The 15,725-nt window shown below is 48.9% G+C and overlaps 2 protein-coding genes across 5 annotated transcripts in view; both read left to right on the forward strand.

Moving 5' to 3' along the window:
- The window catches only part of EARS2 (glutamyl-tRNA synthetase 2, mitochondrial), a 29,444-nt gene extending 20,278 nt beyond the window's left edge, over nt 1-9,166 (forward strand). For 2 of the 3 annotated variants that reach the window (XM_036111174.2, XM_078074688.1), the window contains exon 9: nt 32-9,166. In XM_036111174.2, the coding sequence (XP_035967067.1) occupies nt 32-115 (84 nt within the window). In that variant the 3' untranslated portion in view covers nt 116-9,166. The remainder of the gene's footprint in view (nt 1-31) is intronic. The other variant, XR_013448819.1, reaches the window with a different exon arrangement.
- A 502-nt stretch (nt 9,167-9,668) lies between these two features.
- Nucleotides 9,669-15,725, forward strand: part of GGA2 (golgi associated, gamma adaptin ear containing, ARF binding protein 2) — a 33,528-nt gene continuing 27,471 nt past the window's right edge. The window contains exon 1 of one of the 2 annotated variants that reach the window (XM_078074690.1): nt 9,669-9,831. In XM_078074690.1, coding sequence (XP_077930816.1) covers nt 9,735-9,831 — 97 coding nt within the window. In that variant the 5' untranslated portion in view covers nt 9,669-9,734. The remainder of the gene's footprint in view (nt 9,832-15,725) is intronic. The other variant, XM_036111171.2, reaches the window with a different exon arrangement.

Below are 15,725 nucleotides of genomic sequence, written 5' to 3' on the forward strand. Positions count from 1 at the left end.
ATGAGGCAGTGTTTTCTTTTTTTGTTCTTAGCAAGGACCCCCTGTAGCCGAGATGATGGTGTCCTTGGGAGCGAAGGAAGTGCGGGAGCGAATACAGAAGGTGCTTTCCAGCTAGAGAGCAGATGTGCAGGACAGTGGAGGTGGCCCTAGGAACCTGGATGGACCTGGAAACCACCTTCAGAGGGAAGCGGAGGGGCCTGGAGCCCACTAGGAAGCTCGTGGAAGGAATCCCGAGAGGAAACAGTCTGCGGGTGCACACCAAGGGAAGCGGAGGGGCCTGGAGCCCATCGGGAAGCTCGTGGAAGGAACCCCGAGTGGAAACAGTCTGCGGGTGCTCACAGTGCATTTATGGATTCTTCTCACCTCGTGTCTGGTTCGGACAGCATGTTACACGGCACAGGTTAGGGGCTGGTTCACATTCAGCTTAGGCTGCCAGACAGGTGGCTTAAACAACAGAAAATTATTTTCTCACAGTTCTGGAGTCTGGGAGTCCAAGCTCAAGGTGTCAGCAGTTGCGGCTTCCCAGAGGCCTCTCTCCTTGGCTTGCCCATGGCCACCTTCTCTCTGTGTCCTCACGTGGTCTTTCTTCAGGGCACATCTTGGCATCTCTCCGGGTGTTCACATCTCCTCTTAGAAGGACATGGGTCAGGTTGGAGTAAGGCCCACCCTAATGGCCCAATTGTAACTTAATCACCCCTTTAGGGATCCTGTCTCCACATCCAGTCACGTTCTGAGGTCTTGGGGGTTAGGGCTTCAGCATGAGTGTTGAGGGGATGCAGGTCAGCCCCTGACAGCGCGGCAGCTCCCTGGACATATGGGTCTCGGTTCTCTGGCCCCGTTGGGTTGTGGAGCAGGGAAGGATGGCTGGTGCATGCAGGGCTGAACTGGACGGCAGACCCTCTGGGGCTTGTAAAAGGAGAAGTGACCGTCTGCCAAGGGTGAGCACTGCGTTTTATACTGCTCTTGGTCCTTGCCCTTGGGGCATCCTGTGTCTCCTTCTCTAAAGGTCATCTCTTTCTCTTTTCCAGTTCTCCAGGCCTGGTCCTTGGACTGGACCTTCGCCCTGCCTGTTTTACACCTTTTTCTTCATATCCACCTCTTCCTTCTGCCCATTTTTGTAAGTCATTGTCTACAGGTTTCTGAAATAAGATGTTCTTTTTATTTATTATTTTTTTATTTAAGTAATTTCTATGCCCAAAATGGGGCTCAAATTTCACAACCTCAAGATCAAGTCTCATGCTCTTCCAACTGAGCCAGTGAGGTGCCCCTGAAATAGATGTTCTTACTGGGGTAAATAGGAATGGCTAAAGTGGAAGGAAGATGGTGGCTGTCTATAAAGACCGTACTGGAAAAAGAATAAATAAAATAAAAATTTTGGGGGGAGGCACCTGGGTGGCTCAGTCATTAAGCATCTATCTGCCTTCGGCTTAGGTCATGATCCCAGAGTCCTGGGATTGAGTCCCGCATCAGGCTCCCTCCTCAGTGGGAAGCCTGCTTCTCCGCTTGTGTTCCCTCTCTCGCTGTCTCTCTGTCAAATAAATAAATAAAATCTTTAAAAAAATAAAATAAAAATTTTTTTTAAAAGATCCTGCTGGGGCTTCTAGACTTTCCCCATGTGGCAGCCAGCCTCCAAATGAGAAACACTGTAGTCCATCGCCATTCAATTTCCACAATCCCATGAGAGAGGTATTCGTATTTGTGTTATAAGTGGGGAAACTGAGGCTCAGAAGAGTTAATGAACTGTCCCAAGGTTACAGTATGAGGCAAAGCAAGGATTTAAACTCAGGCTTATGACAACCCACAGTCCAAGCTCAAGTCTTAGCTACGGAGTGACATCGGGGCCTCTGCTTCTACGGCACAAGCATGGTTATGAGAAACCGGCTCATGAATTGATAAGCTGCTGCCGCTTTCTCAGTTGGAGGGAGCTGTCTAAAAAGCGTCATGTGTCTTCACACTGGGGGTTTTGCTCAGTACCGTGGGTGTGGGTGAAGGGACTCCACACACTGGAAATAACCTCAAGTCCATTCCCCCAGGCTTCTGAGAGCGTGGTGAAGTGGTAGAGGCCATGGAGGCCAACTACTAGACTCAAAAGCCAGTTCTACCATCTACTCACCATGTGACTTCTGGACCTCAGTTTCCTCGTCTATAAAATGGGGCTGGCAAGTGTTCCTGTCTCAAAGAGTCGTAAGGATCAAAATAGATGTTATATGGAAAGTTCTTAAAACAGTGATTGGCACTTAACCAATGTTATCTATTACCATCATCATCACCACCGGTATTTCCATTCTTAGAGAGGGCGATCTTGATTGTAAAGCATAGAAGCATTCAGACTAACTTTAAAAAAAAAAAAAAGATTATTTATTTGACAGAGAAGGAGCAGGGGGAGGGGCAGTGGGAGAGGGAGAAGCAGACACCCCGCTGAGCGGGAAGCCCAACACGGCTCAATCCCAGGACCCAGAGATCATGACCTGAGCCTAAGGCAGACCCTTAACTGACTGAGCCACCCAGGCCACGCCCCACCCCCCACTCAGACTAACTTGAACTGCAAAAGAAATTTATCAGAGAGGTAGGACTCTCACAGATCAAACGGGAGGACTTCCAGCTGGACCTTTCGAGAGCCTGGAACCTGTACCTGCCAACCCACTGGGACTCAAGAACCTCACTTTTGTCCCTCTGAGACCACAGTCTCTAACATTCAGCTGGGTCTGCTCCCCTCGTCTTCCTTCTGCAGGCCGGCTTTTTCTTTCTCTCTGTACTTGGCCAATAACTGCCCCAGCCCTCAAGCAGAATCCTCTCTCTTATCCTACACTACCAGTTAGATAACTAGTATTCCATGTCCAGATTCCCAGGAGGAATCTGATGGGCCTCACTTGGGTCAGCTGTCTACTCATGGTCCAGTCAACTGTGGCCAGTGGGACAGAGTCACACAATAGGACCATGGCTGCAGGGGGGCCATGTACTGAGTAGGGAGAGTGGTTCCTTCCCCTCAGCACATTCTCTGTCAGTGTCCCTCAGAGAGGATCTTTTCTAGAAAATTATTGTTCTGTAACCACATTTGGAATTTCATTTCCATTGCCTTTATCCTACTTTGTTTCTACGTTAATACTTATTACTATATGAAAGTATATAGCATACTTGTACGTGTTTACTGCCTCCCTTACTCTAAAGAATGTAAGATTAAGAAAGGCAGGCAGTTTGTCTCATTCTTGGTTGTAACCATGGTGTCTGGCCTATTGCCTGACACATAGTAGGGAATCAAGTGAGGATCTTACGGAAAAAATAAGGGCCCCATCAGTCAGACCAGTGTGTTTAGAAGTGGCAGTCTTCAGCTGGTCTAACTGCCAAATTTAATAGTTTCCCAGCATCGCTTTGCAAGATTTGCAATTGTGGTTAGCAAGCTGGTCTGTGGCCTGTGATTTGCTTTGAATCCAACTATTTATGAGACAGAGCATTGTTTTTTTTAAGATTTTATTTCTAAGTAATCTCTACACCCTATGTAGGGCCTGAACCCACAACCCCAAGATTAAGAGTCACATGCTCTACTGACTGAGCCAGCCAGGTGTCCCTCTATGAGACAGACTTTGGACAAAGACTCTGAAGTGAAGGGTGGGGACAAATGGAAGTCATCTATTCATCAGTTAATATATTTGTCATATGACAAAATTCCTACCTTCCCAGGGACCAAGAGTGATGAATACTTAGAAAGTGAGGACCCTCTGGGTAATAGGAGGGTCCAGAGAGGGCGGCTTTTAATCTGTTCAGGGGTACTAGAAGGCTTTACAAATGAAGTGACCTTTGAACAGTGTTCTAAAGGATGAGTAGGAGTTTCCCAGGTCTGTGGGGGTTGGAAGGGTATTCCAAGTAGAAGGAGAGGAGAACTTCACAAAGGTGAGCATGATTGGAAGTAAGAGTAGGAGTTGAGGGGGTGTAGAAGTGGCTGAGAAACCAAGCAGAGGGAAATTCCAAATGGCCCTTTTTTTTTAAGATATTTTTTTATTTATCTGACAGAGAAAGAGCATGAGCAGGGGGAGGGGCAGAGGGAGAAGCAGGCTCCCCGCTGAGCAGGGACCACCCCCGCCCAAAGTGGGGCTCAATCCCAGGCCCCTGGGATCATGACCTGAGCCGAAGGCAGACACTTAACCGACTGAGCCACCCAGGTGCCCCCCCCAACTGGCCCTTCTTTGCCAGGTTAAGGGTATCAGGGTGCCATCTGATGCAAATAACAACAACAACAACAAAAAACCCAGATTCAAACCAGCTTAAAATAAGATTTAGTATTTCATGTAACAGGAAGTTCAGGGGGTAAGGCAGGCTCTAGGGTTGGTTAATTAAACGTCCAGTGACGTCAGTAAGGACCCCAGGTCTTTCCATTTCCATCTCTGCCGTATTGGCCCCAGCCAATAGCCTTGGGTTGGTTTCCTGTGCTGACAGTTGGCTTGCCTAAAATGGTTGGGCCTCTCTGCACTTCCTCCTTCATGTGCTGTCAGAGGTAGTGGCTTTCTGCCGCTCTCCCCCAAATGCAAAGAAACTTTTCACCAAGCACCCTTCCCTGCTTTACTTCCCCATTCTTAAACTTCTGGGAAAGTGGGGGAGGCATCCTCATAGGTCAGTCAGACCCAGAGTGGGGGCAGGGCCCGCTCTTCCCTGAGGTCCACGGCTGGGTTGGGGAACCCTGGGCACTTGAACAAATTGTGGGTTCCGTTAGTGAAGAGATGGGTTAAGTCGTCAGGAGGTGGAAGGTGAGGAGCCATTGAAAGGTTTTGGGAAGCGACAGGATCAGATTTGTGGATTATTTGAAAGCTCCTCCTGGCAGCTTTGCTGCAGAGAGATTGGAGCAGAACCAGACCAGAAGCAGGGAGCCCTGATAGGAGAGGATTGGAAAATGAGGCAAGAAGGAGGACTGTTGTCCGGATGAAGCCGCGCTTCATCATCACAGCCTGACCCTGGTCTGTCTCCCCAGCTGCACTTCACCCTTTACGGCCCCTCACGTGCCCTCTTGTCTGGCCTCCAACCACATATGCCTTCCTGAGGTCCCCAGGCACATCTCCTTCCTGCCTGCGTACTACTGTTCTCTTCTCTGGTTTTGCCTGGTTGCCTCCTTCCTAGCCTCCAGATCTCAGCTCTGCTATCACATCAGGGAAGCCTCTGACTTCTTCCCGGGAGGTCTTCCTGTTGTCTTTCATCATCAGCACCCTCTTCTTTTCCAAAGCACACAATTGGAATTGATTGCATAACTAATTGTGTATGTAAGGAGTTCTGCAGTTATTTGCTGGTGTCAGATAGTAAAGTCCAGGAGAACGGGGGCGTCCTGTCTTCACCATTGTACCCCTGGTGCTGAGGACAGCTGTGCTTCACGCAGTGGCTGCTCAGAGACACTGTGGAGTCAAAGACCAGCTGCACCTCTGATTGGATCAGATGGTCAGGGTGAGCAGTCAAGAGCACAGGTGCTGACTTCGCCGAAGTCGCTACGTTTAGCGAGAATGCTGCTATGCAGTGTTTCAGGAACTTCACATCACTGGTGGTAACTATTTTCATTAGTGAATCACCGGATATGAATGTGTTTTTTTAATTTAGAAGTCAGTACAAGTTTGTTTTGGCACTCATGCTCATTATCACGGCCTGGGGGATCTCCAGCTTATCTGTCATAGCTCTGCCAAATGTTAGGGTCACGGCCTTTCCCTCTAGGCCAGAGCCCCCCTCAGCTCCACCCCCACCTACCACTCTCCCAATCCTGATGGAAGTAGGACAGCCCAGACAAGGAGGGGAAGCTGTCGTCACCTGGAGAACCCCTCTAAACCGAGTCCATTGAATCCTGTCTTTATTCATTCATTTGACAAATACCTCTTGTGCCAGGCCCTCTGAGGCCTGGGGATGTGGAGAGGAATAATAAAGGCTCATTAATTATAGACATTCAGGGGCGCCTGGGTGGCTCAGTCAGTTAAGCGTCTGCCTTCGGCTCACGTCATGATCCCAGGGTCCTGAGATCGAGCCTCCACATCAGGCTCCCTGCTCAGCAGGAGTCTGCTTCTCCCTCTCCCCCTCCCACCTTCTCAAAAGAGAAGGTCCCCCACCTTAAAGAGATGAGAGTCTCACATGAGACTAACAATTACTGTAATACAGGTGTGGAGCTGATGGTGGAGAGGCAATGGAATTGCTACAGGGATATGGAATCCCTGGGTGGCGGGGGGAAAGCCAGTCGGGGAACACTTCCTTTAGAAGGAGTTGGGTTTTGCCTTTTGATTTTGATTGATAAATAGTAATTGTCTTAGTATAAGTATGTCCCAGGAAATATTTAGAACATACTTGTGCTAAAAAATTGTGTGTCTGAAATTCTATTTTTATTGGCTAAATCTGGCAGCCCCACGCTGACAGTTTGACAGCAGAGGGAGGTCTTTCCAGGCTGAAGGAACAGGACATACAAAAGAAAGGACTTCAGGTACAATTAGTTCACATCTGGTGCTTAGAGCTAGATAGGGAGAGCCAGAGGATTCCAGTTCCACCAATAATTATTTTGCATCTATAAAGTGCCAGAAGTTCGATGGTATGTAAACCCAACCACTGCCCTGAACTCCCAGTCCACTTCCCTACTGCCCACTTACCTTTTATCTTTCTGTTGCAGTCCCTAGGCCAGCGGCATCAGCATCGCCTGGAGACTAATGAGAAAGACAGATTCTTGGGCTTCATCCCAGACCTACTGAATTAGAAACTGTGTGGGTTGGGCCCTGCATGATGTGTTTCAACAAGCCCTCCAGGTTATTCTAACAAAGGCCAGTTGGAAAACTGATCCACTAGTCAAAATGTTGAATGAGTGTGGTTGCCTAAAATCACGTAGGTAACGTAAGTAATGTAAGCCAGGTGTAAGATATATCTAAGAAGTGATGAATGGTCCTTGGCTAGTGGAGAGTTCCTGCCCCTCTATGGGGCGCAGTCTCCAGTCATCTCCAGACGTTTGTTGCAGTGAGGAAACCCAGCTCTAGCGTCGCCAGGTGTTTAGAATTTTCAAGAGATGAACATGTGTTAAAGATTTTATTTGACTCATTAGTGAAGACACTGAGGAGATGTTACAACCAGTTCAAAGGAGAATCCACAGGACAGACAAATTTATAGATCAGGAATATTGAAATGAATGTGCAGATGGAGACAAACTGGTTTTTCCATGTAGAGCAGGTTGTATTTTCCCAGGACAATTCATTTGCAAGCCTATAGACAAGAATAATTTTTAATTGCTTTCAGTTATCTACAGTTTACAGAGATGTAACATAATTCCCAAAGAACCAAAAAGAACACAGAAGGGTACGCTATAGACAATTCTTTGAAAAACGAAATTTCCGCTATATGAATAATGTTATAGGTGGAAGCTGTCCCCTGAAAATTCGTATGCTGAAGCTCTAAGCCCCTATATGTGATGGTATTTGGAGGTGGGACTTTAGGAGTTAATTAGGTTTAGATGTGGTCACAAAGGTGGAGCCCTCAGGAAGAGATTAGTATCTTTATAAGAGGAAGAGACCACAATGCATGCTCTCTCTCTCACCCTCTCCCTCCACCTTGGAAGCACACAGCAAGATGGCAGCCCTCTGCAAACCAGAAAGTGGGGTCTTACCAGGGACCCAATCTGCAGCACCTTATCTTGGACTTTCCAGCCTCCAGACCTGTGAGAAAACGTCTTGTTGTTTAGGCCGTCGAGTCTGGGGTATTCTGTTACAGCAGCACAAGTTTATCAAGACCAGTAACAACTGTAAAAGGTTTAGCATAGAAGCTGGCAAACAGCACTTCCGTCTCTTGTCGTTCAGAGCTTTCATGACCATTTCCATGTGGAAGGGTGCTATGGGCAGCAATCTGTCAGAGATGTGTGTGGCTAGACTTATTTTGAAACTGAGATAGCACAACGGTGGTTACCTCACTTAGATTGTGTATTTACTTGGGATAGGGATGTCTCTGGGCCGCAAGGCTGCAAGAGCCCCTGGCTCTGAGGGTCCCAAACAGATCAGGTTTGGTTCCTCACTACTGACAAAACCCAAAGGCAGAGAGACAGTGGTGGTGAAGCAAGAAAAGGATTTATTTCAATGAGGCCAGCGGCGAACAGAGCAGACTAACATCTCAAAGACTTCTCCAGAGTGCTGAAAATACTTGCAGGTTTATGTAAGGAACATGCGGGACAAAGGTGGGCAGTGAAGTCAGGTCATCAATGTCTTTGGGTCAATCACAGGGCGGGGTCTTGCTGGCTCAGGGCCGTCCTTACTGCTTGAGGGGGTAGTTTTGGTTCCCATCACAGGATGCTTTTCCTGTGGGGCCTTTGCCACAGTTAAGAGATAAGCTGGAAACAACTTAGTCAATTAGAAAGTACAGACTGAGGTCAAGATGGAAGTGGTTGAAGTCCTCATTCAGAGACGGGACCTAAAGCCCTACAGCTACCTCTTATTGCTTCTAGGGTTCATTTGGCCATTCAACAAATATTTGGTGGCACTAGCATGCCAGGCACTATTCTAGGTACTGGGGATATAGAAGTGTACAGAGCAAAGTTTTGCTTTTATTAGTGGGGTGAAACAGGCAATGGAGTATAGACAGTTCGTGCTTCGAAGGAAAATTATGTGTCGTCTAGGTAGCATGGCTTTTTATTGTCTCGGACCTCTTACAAGTGGTTACTCCTAGATGACTGATAGAAATGCAAATTATTCTGCAGGTTGGGTGGACAGCCCTCACTGCTGATGGAAAAGCTAGTTTTGTGTCCATTTGTCCATGTGTTCCAACACTCCTTTATTCTGTATACATTTGACTTTTTCTTTTTTTAAGATTTTAAATGATCTCTATACCCAATATGGGGCTTGAACTTCCAACGCCAAGGTCAAGAGTCTCCTGCTCTACCGACTGAGTCACCCAGGTGCCCCCAACCTTTTTTCTCTTTTTTTTTTCCTAAAGATTTTATTTATTTGACAGAGACATAGTGAGAGAGGGAACACAAGCAGGGGGAGTGGGAGAGGGAGAAGCAGGCTTCCTGCCAGAGGAGGGAGCTCGATCCCAGAACCCTGGGATCATGACCTGAGCCGAAGGCAGAGGCTTAACGAATGAGCCACCCAGGCGCCCCCCTTTTTTCCTCTTTTGAATGAATTACAACATCACATCCGCTCAGTTCCCCTCATTTAATTAAAGTTAAAATATTTAACACGTATTTGTTTCAATTTGTATGAGAATCATGACTTTTTTGGGGAAAAATTATCCTTTAACAAAATAGGCAGTATTTAGTAGATCGATGGTGTAATGTGTAAAGGAGAAAATAAGGCAGTATGATGGAAAGCCGGTGTGTCATTTCAGAGAAGGTGGTGTGGGGGAACACCCTCCTGGATAAAAATACTCCCCCCCCCCCCAAAAAAAACCTATTCCTAGTTTATCTGAAATTCAAATTTAACTGGGCATCCTGCATTTCATCCGACAAGCCTACTCCAGAAGGACAAGAGCACGCAGGCCTCGCGAGGTTGGCTTGATGGGCCTTGACCCCGTCGTGATCTAGAACCACACTGGGCAAACCCAGCCTCCGCGGAGGGGAGGCATCTCTGCGAGGCAGCGCCCCCGGCCCCGGGCTCGCCCGGAGGCGGGGCTTGACTGGTGGGCGGGGCCGCACCAGACCCCGCCCTGTCACGTGCCAACCCTCGCCTGCCGCGTCGGCAGCCCCGGAGCGCGCCGGACGGCGGCGGCTAGAGGCCAGGGGCAGCCGCAACTTGAGCAGCGGGGGCCGGGCCATGGCGGCGGCGGCGACAGTGGCAGCAGGGGCCGCGGCGGGGGCCGAGACGGCCGAGGGGCCCCCGGGGCCGGCGGCGGCGCTGGAGCTGTGGCTCAGTGAGTAGCGGGGCCGCCCCTCGGCGGGGGCCCAGCACCACACGTGAGGCCTGGCTTCCCGCCTCCCCAGGCCTTTCTTCTGACGCGGCGGCGGCGGGCAGGTGGCCGCGGGCCGGGGGCTGGGCGGGGCGTGGGTGCGGGGATCGCCCCGGGTTCCCCCGAGGAGCCTCAGGAGTCGGCCGGGCGGTGGAACCCGAGTCTGGGTGCTCTGCTCCCCGCCACTGCCCACTTCTGTCGTCGCAGCACGCAAACATGATTCACGTAATGGCTAGCGTTTGTGGAGCTTTTCTTTTGTGTCAAGCACTGTGCTAGAAGCATTTCAGCCGTTGTTAATCCTCATTACGACCCCAAGAGGCAGCTTCTATTATTAACCCCGTTTTGGAGAAGAGGACCTTTACACTGAAGGAGACTCGTGCAAGCCAGGCAGCCTCTTGCGGTCTCTCTCGAGCTGGTACAGATCTCTATCAGGCTGCTGCTGTTAGTGTCAAAACAAGCCCTTTATACCTTTTGTGTACGTTTACTCTGGCCGGACTCCCCCTCACCGCAGTCCTGGCCGGTACAGGTAACCGATGAGGAATTGAAATTCAGGGAGGCTACAGACTGTGCGTCTTGTACTGGGCTCTGCTAGGTGCTGGAAATCCTGAGGTGCATAACACAGGGTCCTTGATTACAAAGACCTTGTTTAGTGGGTCCAAGTCCACAGTCAGGGCACCTTGCTATAATTACGGCAAATTGAGGTGCGGGCCGCTTTTGCTTAACATGTGATAAGGAGTTGATCGGTTTACCTGGGGATTGTCACAGCAGACATAGCATTTGAGTGGACAGTGGAGGTGACAACATCTCAGGCACTCCGGCACAGGAAACCATGTGCAAAAAACTGGGGACGGGAGGGTATGGGGCGTTTTGGGAACCAGTAGTGGGTACTGCTGGAGTGGAAAGCCTAAAGAACAAAGAGCCTGGAAAAGAGGCTGGGGGGCTAATCAGGGCTTGGATGCTGCAGATCTTTGAGGGGTTTGGATGCTGCAGGAAGGAATTTATATTTTATCCTGTGGCGGGGTGGGGGTGGAGTTTTCAGTGGGAGCGTCTGATCAAGTACACCTATTAAAAGCCTCACCTGCAGCCATGTGGAGCCAAATTGGCTAGGGAGGCGAGGCCAGGCAGGGAGAGTAAATAAAAGCTGTTTTGGTAGTGCTTAGGGGCTGACAGTAGAAATAATTAGCAGGCACAATCAGCGGCCTTGATGCATGCGAATGGAGACTAGGAGGAACCTAGGATGGATCCCGGATTTCGGGCTCTGGGAACTGGTTGGTTAGAAATGCCTCACCTGTGAGGAAGACTCCGTTTAAGAAGGAAAAGATGGTTCCGTTGTGGAGTTTGAGGTACAGGTGGCATAGCCAAAAAGAGACCCTGTCTAGGCAGGTGATCAGCTGCAGAAAGGGTGGGAGCTGGAGGTCAGTGTGGGAATCTTCAGTTCACTGGCAGAGAGCTTGTCCAGGCAGGCGGTGGATATTAAGAAGAGCAGAGGTTTGCAGATAGAGCATGGAGAACCTCAGCGTTTAGGAAGCAGGTGGGAAAAGCAGCCTGACAGGGAAGGTGGCGCTGACACGGGCAGGAGAAAGCTGGGAGGGTGGGGAGCCACCCATCTCAAAGGAGGGGCGTAGTTGGTGGGCAGAAAGATGGAGTAGGGTGAGGCAGGAGAAGGGGGAACTTTGAATTTGGCAACTAAAAGGTTACTGATGAGGTATCTTTGAGTTAAGTGGTGGGGACTGAAGGCGGTTGATTAGGTAGTGGAGAATAGGCCTAGACTGGAGTTGCCAAAAAGAGTCAGGTGGACTGGGTGAGAGGACGCTGTCAGCTGACCCGGTGCAGGAGATAACAGGGAACCCGACTGCCCAAGGTGGGGGTTCTTCAGACCCTCTGTTTTAGGCGGATATGGTCCCAAAGGTGCTAGATCTTGCAGTTTTTCAGTTAGAGCTAGAACCTATATTTTATGTGAAATCTTTTGAGTTTTGAAGAGTTGGCAACAGCTACTCTGAAATATAAAGTTTATCTGGTGTAGGGAGTGTGTAGCCCCTGGTCACCAGCCCTTTTTTCTTTTTTTTTAAATGGTATTTGTGAAAGGAAGGAGGGAGCGTAGCCAGAGGGAATTTAGGTGTAAAGAAGATCTCAAAAGGAGAGGGGCACCTGTAAGCCCCTCTTTACGCTACTGTTCCTTTGGGGAACTATCCTTAAATCCCAAGTCCAATGCTGGAGCCATGGGTGAGGGTCTTGAAGATGCTGAAGGAGGTCAGAGCCAGAGCAGAAAGGGGTGACTTGGCTTCACAGAGAGGAAGGGCACCTTTTGTTTTTCTGAATGTTTGGGGAAGGAGATAAAGATGATTGCACATGCAAATAAGGTCCCATGTGACCACCACCATTCCCTGCTGAGTGTCAGGGGCAGAGATGGAACAGGGGCCTTCAGGGAGGAGGTGGGGAAGTTTGGAAACGGCTGGTAAGGGAAACAAAAGGGTGCCCACCTGGATGCTTGAGAACAGGGTCTCTCAACCTTGACACTGTTGACATTGGGTCTGATAATTCTGTGTTGTGGGGGTCTGTCCTGTGCATTATAGGATGTTTAGTAGAGTTCCTGGCCTCAACCCACTAGATGCCAATAGCACACACCAAAATGCCCACATAAAACCAAAACCATCTCCAGATATTGCCAAATGTCCCCTCAGAGGAAAAGGGCAGGATCACCTTCCCACTTCATACTTGAGATCCTCTGAGTTTGGACTTCAGAGTGTTGATTGGACATCAGAAGTGTTTCTTGTAGTCTTCAAGGTTGTGTGATTCTCCACCCCTAGTAGGATCAGAGGAGGCGAGCTATGGTTTAAACTGGATTTGCTGGGATGTGGGGCACAGTGGAGTTGGTACAATGGAAGGCCAAGGAGGTAGAGGGGTTGATGGTGTGGCAAGGACAGGGGTATAGCTGAAGAAATGCACCGAGTCTGGGCTGGATGGAGAAGGAAGTCCTTGTAGGAGCCAGTCTGAGGACTGCCAGGCTCAGGTCACTAACAGACCTTGCGTCAGCCCAGCAGGGCAGCTGTGTCTTGAAGATAGAGATAGTAGATAGTAGTAATCTGACCTTAGAGTTGTTAATACATGTGTAGCACTTAGAACAGTGCCTGGCATGTAGTGTTAGATATTATCATTAGTGTTTTTAGTTGTGAGTGGCAAAAAACTCATATTGGCTTAGCAGGAGAAAAAAAAAAGGAAAAACTTTGGAACTGGGGAGGAGTAGTTCCTCAAAGGAACATCAGGAAGCTGAAGTGATGAATCACTGAATTCTCCTGAAACCAATATTATGCTATATGTTAACTAACTAGAATTTAATGAAAATTAGGTGGGGGGGAGGAAGGTGTTACCAGAAATTCATGCTTTAAAAAATGCAAATAGCAGCTTCTGTGCATTCTGCAACCCCTGACCCCCAAATTTAATTGATTTTGGTGGTGGTTCCCCAGGATTGCATAGAGAGCTGCCTCGTTCTTATTAGTGAGAACCTACATCCCAATAATTGATGTACCCAGTTCCTTGTTAGTGGGCCTTTGAGGTTGTTGCCAGTCCTATGCTGTTAAAAGCTGTGCTGGGTCCCTTTGGTCTCTGGGACTGTAGCCATAGTGGTGCTGCCAGGGGCGCTGGGCCATCTTACGTGCTTGTAGTGGGGTGCTCGGCAAAGCCGTCTTCCTTTCACCTGGACCTACTCCCAGGTGATATGTCCTGTCTTCCTTCCAGCCCCACTTTTGTGCCTTTCTTGGGGATTGGGGGTGGTCAAATTGCAATCTATTTATACTCTCCCAGCTTCTTGAGGGCTGAGCTCATTCTTTATCTTGGAGCCTAGCATAGGACATTCCCATGGTGGGTCTTGGGTTTCCGTCATGGGCTTAACTGAAGGACTCCTGGACTGTAGACTTCCTGAAGGATTGAACTCTAAGTGTTCCTTGGGGTCACTGCTTCCCCAAAGCCTCAGGGTTCCCCTGACCAGCGTAGGCTGCTCCTGGCGCCGGAGTCAGGACTCTCGTGGTTCGTTGGCAGCTGTGTGAGATGATTTGGCTTCGGATTTAGTCATTCTTAGATGAGCCATGTCACTCACTGCTGGAGGTCTCAGCTGTTTTCTGTATTAATACCTCTCACCCTGTAGCGGGCTTCAGATGCATAGGAACACTGCTTTTATTAAGTAGATACATGGCACTAATGTTCTTTGTCCTGCCCAAGTGCCAGCTAAAGAAACCACTTTAATGCCTGGGGTAGCCCCTGGTAGGGCTGTGGCAGTCCTGAGAAGTAGAGAAGGGGTTCTTTGAGTCTTTCCCTGGCTGTGCCCTGCTGGCCGCCAGCCACTCCTTGGGGCACATGGGTGTCCTGCACCCTAGGGGTGCTACGGCCTGATCAGACTCAGTGGGTGGACCTCGGGGGGGCCGGGGGGTCATTTTCTCTGGAGCCGCAGGAAGCTTCTGAAACAGCCTTGCCGGCTGGCATTATATTATGGAAGACCCAGTTATTTCCGAACCGGGCTAGCCCTCCCCTGGAGTCAAAAACTGGTCCAGCCAACTGGCCAGGCTCTGCAGAGCAAAAGGTGAATCGTTCATTCATTCAGTAGATAGTTGTGCCAGTGACATTCTGGAGGATGTGAAGGTGAACGAGACCGGTCTTCCTGCTTTAGGAGTTGATCACTTAGTGGCAAGAAAGTTGAAACTAGTTCCCAAAGAGGCCTTGTCTCTGTCAAGGAACTGGGAGAAATGTTTGGGCCCTGGCTCGGGGCAGACCTGGGACTGCAGTTTTGTTGCTGTTTTCCAGCTTTTGTGGCTGGGCAGGTTTCTTTGCCTCTAAAATCATGAGAGAATAGTGGCGCTCTCCCTTCTTAACACTGGACGGGAGGGAGGCTTGGGAAACACTCAGCCTGGTGGCTGGTACATGGTAACTTCTTTACAAAAAAAAAAAAGAAAAAAAAGGCAGCTAATACTACTGTTGCTATTTGGGGGCTGGGATAAACTTTGAGGGAATCCTCATGATACAAATAAACTTACCCTTTATAGATCTTGCTGCTTTGCCTTGGTTAAGGGTTTGGAACATGACTTAACCTCATAGATGTGTCTTACTCCTTTCTTCGGAAAAGCTGGTGACTGTCTTACTCTTTTCACTTGGTGGCCGCGGAGGGGGTGAGGAGGAGGAAGGCTGGATTCTGCCAATCTCGGCTCTAGGTCCAGTCATGGGTTGAGTTTCTGAGTGCCCAGAGACATCAACCTTGACCTGGTAGTGAACTAAAACTTCAGGAAGCTAAAATCAGGCAGAATTATTTAAGATGAGTCAGACCTCTTTAATCAGGATCTCTGAGAATCACTGCTTTAAATAATTTATTTCATGAGTAATTATTTTGTGCCTTTGAGGAAGGTAATGTACTAAGCACTGCAGGGAATATATGGCTTTTGCCTTCTAGAGTTTTATTCCCTTTAGGTGCAATAAGTCACGTACGCATGTTTTTAAAGTAAAAGTCAGAGACTGTGCATTATAATGAACAATAAGATTTAGCTGTCCTTTATTGGTTACTTTAATATTTGCTGCTGTACCAGGCACTTTAGATACTACCTTATAAACCTCAGGAGTGTCCTTTGAGGAAGGTGCTGTTTTCCTTCATAGTGGAGGGAACTGAGGCCCTGAGAGCCCAAGGACAAGTAGCTAGTCAGGATTGGAGCTAGACATCTCCATCGTAAGAGGGGCAGGTAGAATGCGGGTCCTCTGAGAAGGAAGAGAGGCTTCTGTTTGGTGGGAGTGGGAGACAGATCAAGGAAGTCTTTATGAAGAAGTGGCATTTGAATTGGGGCTCAAAGGATGGATAGGATTTTTGAGATCCAGCATAGGAA

Source organism: Halichoerus grypus, chromosome 6 (assembly GCF_964656455.1).
Source record: "Halichoerus grypus chromosome 6, mHalGry1.hap1.1, whole genome shotgun sequence".
Classification (NCBI taxonomy): domain Eukaryota; kingdom Metazoa; phylum Chordata; class Mammalia; order Carnivora; family Phocidae; genus Halichoerus; species Halichoerus grypus.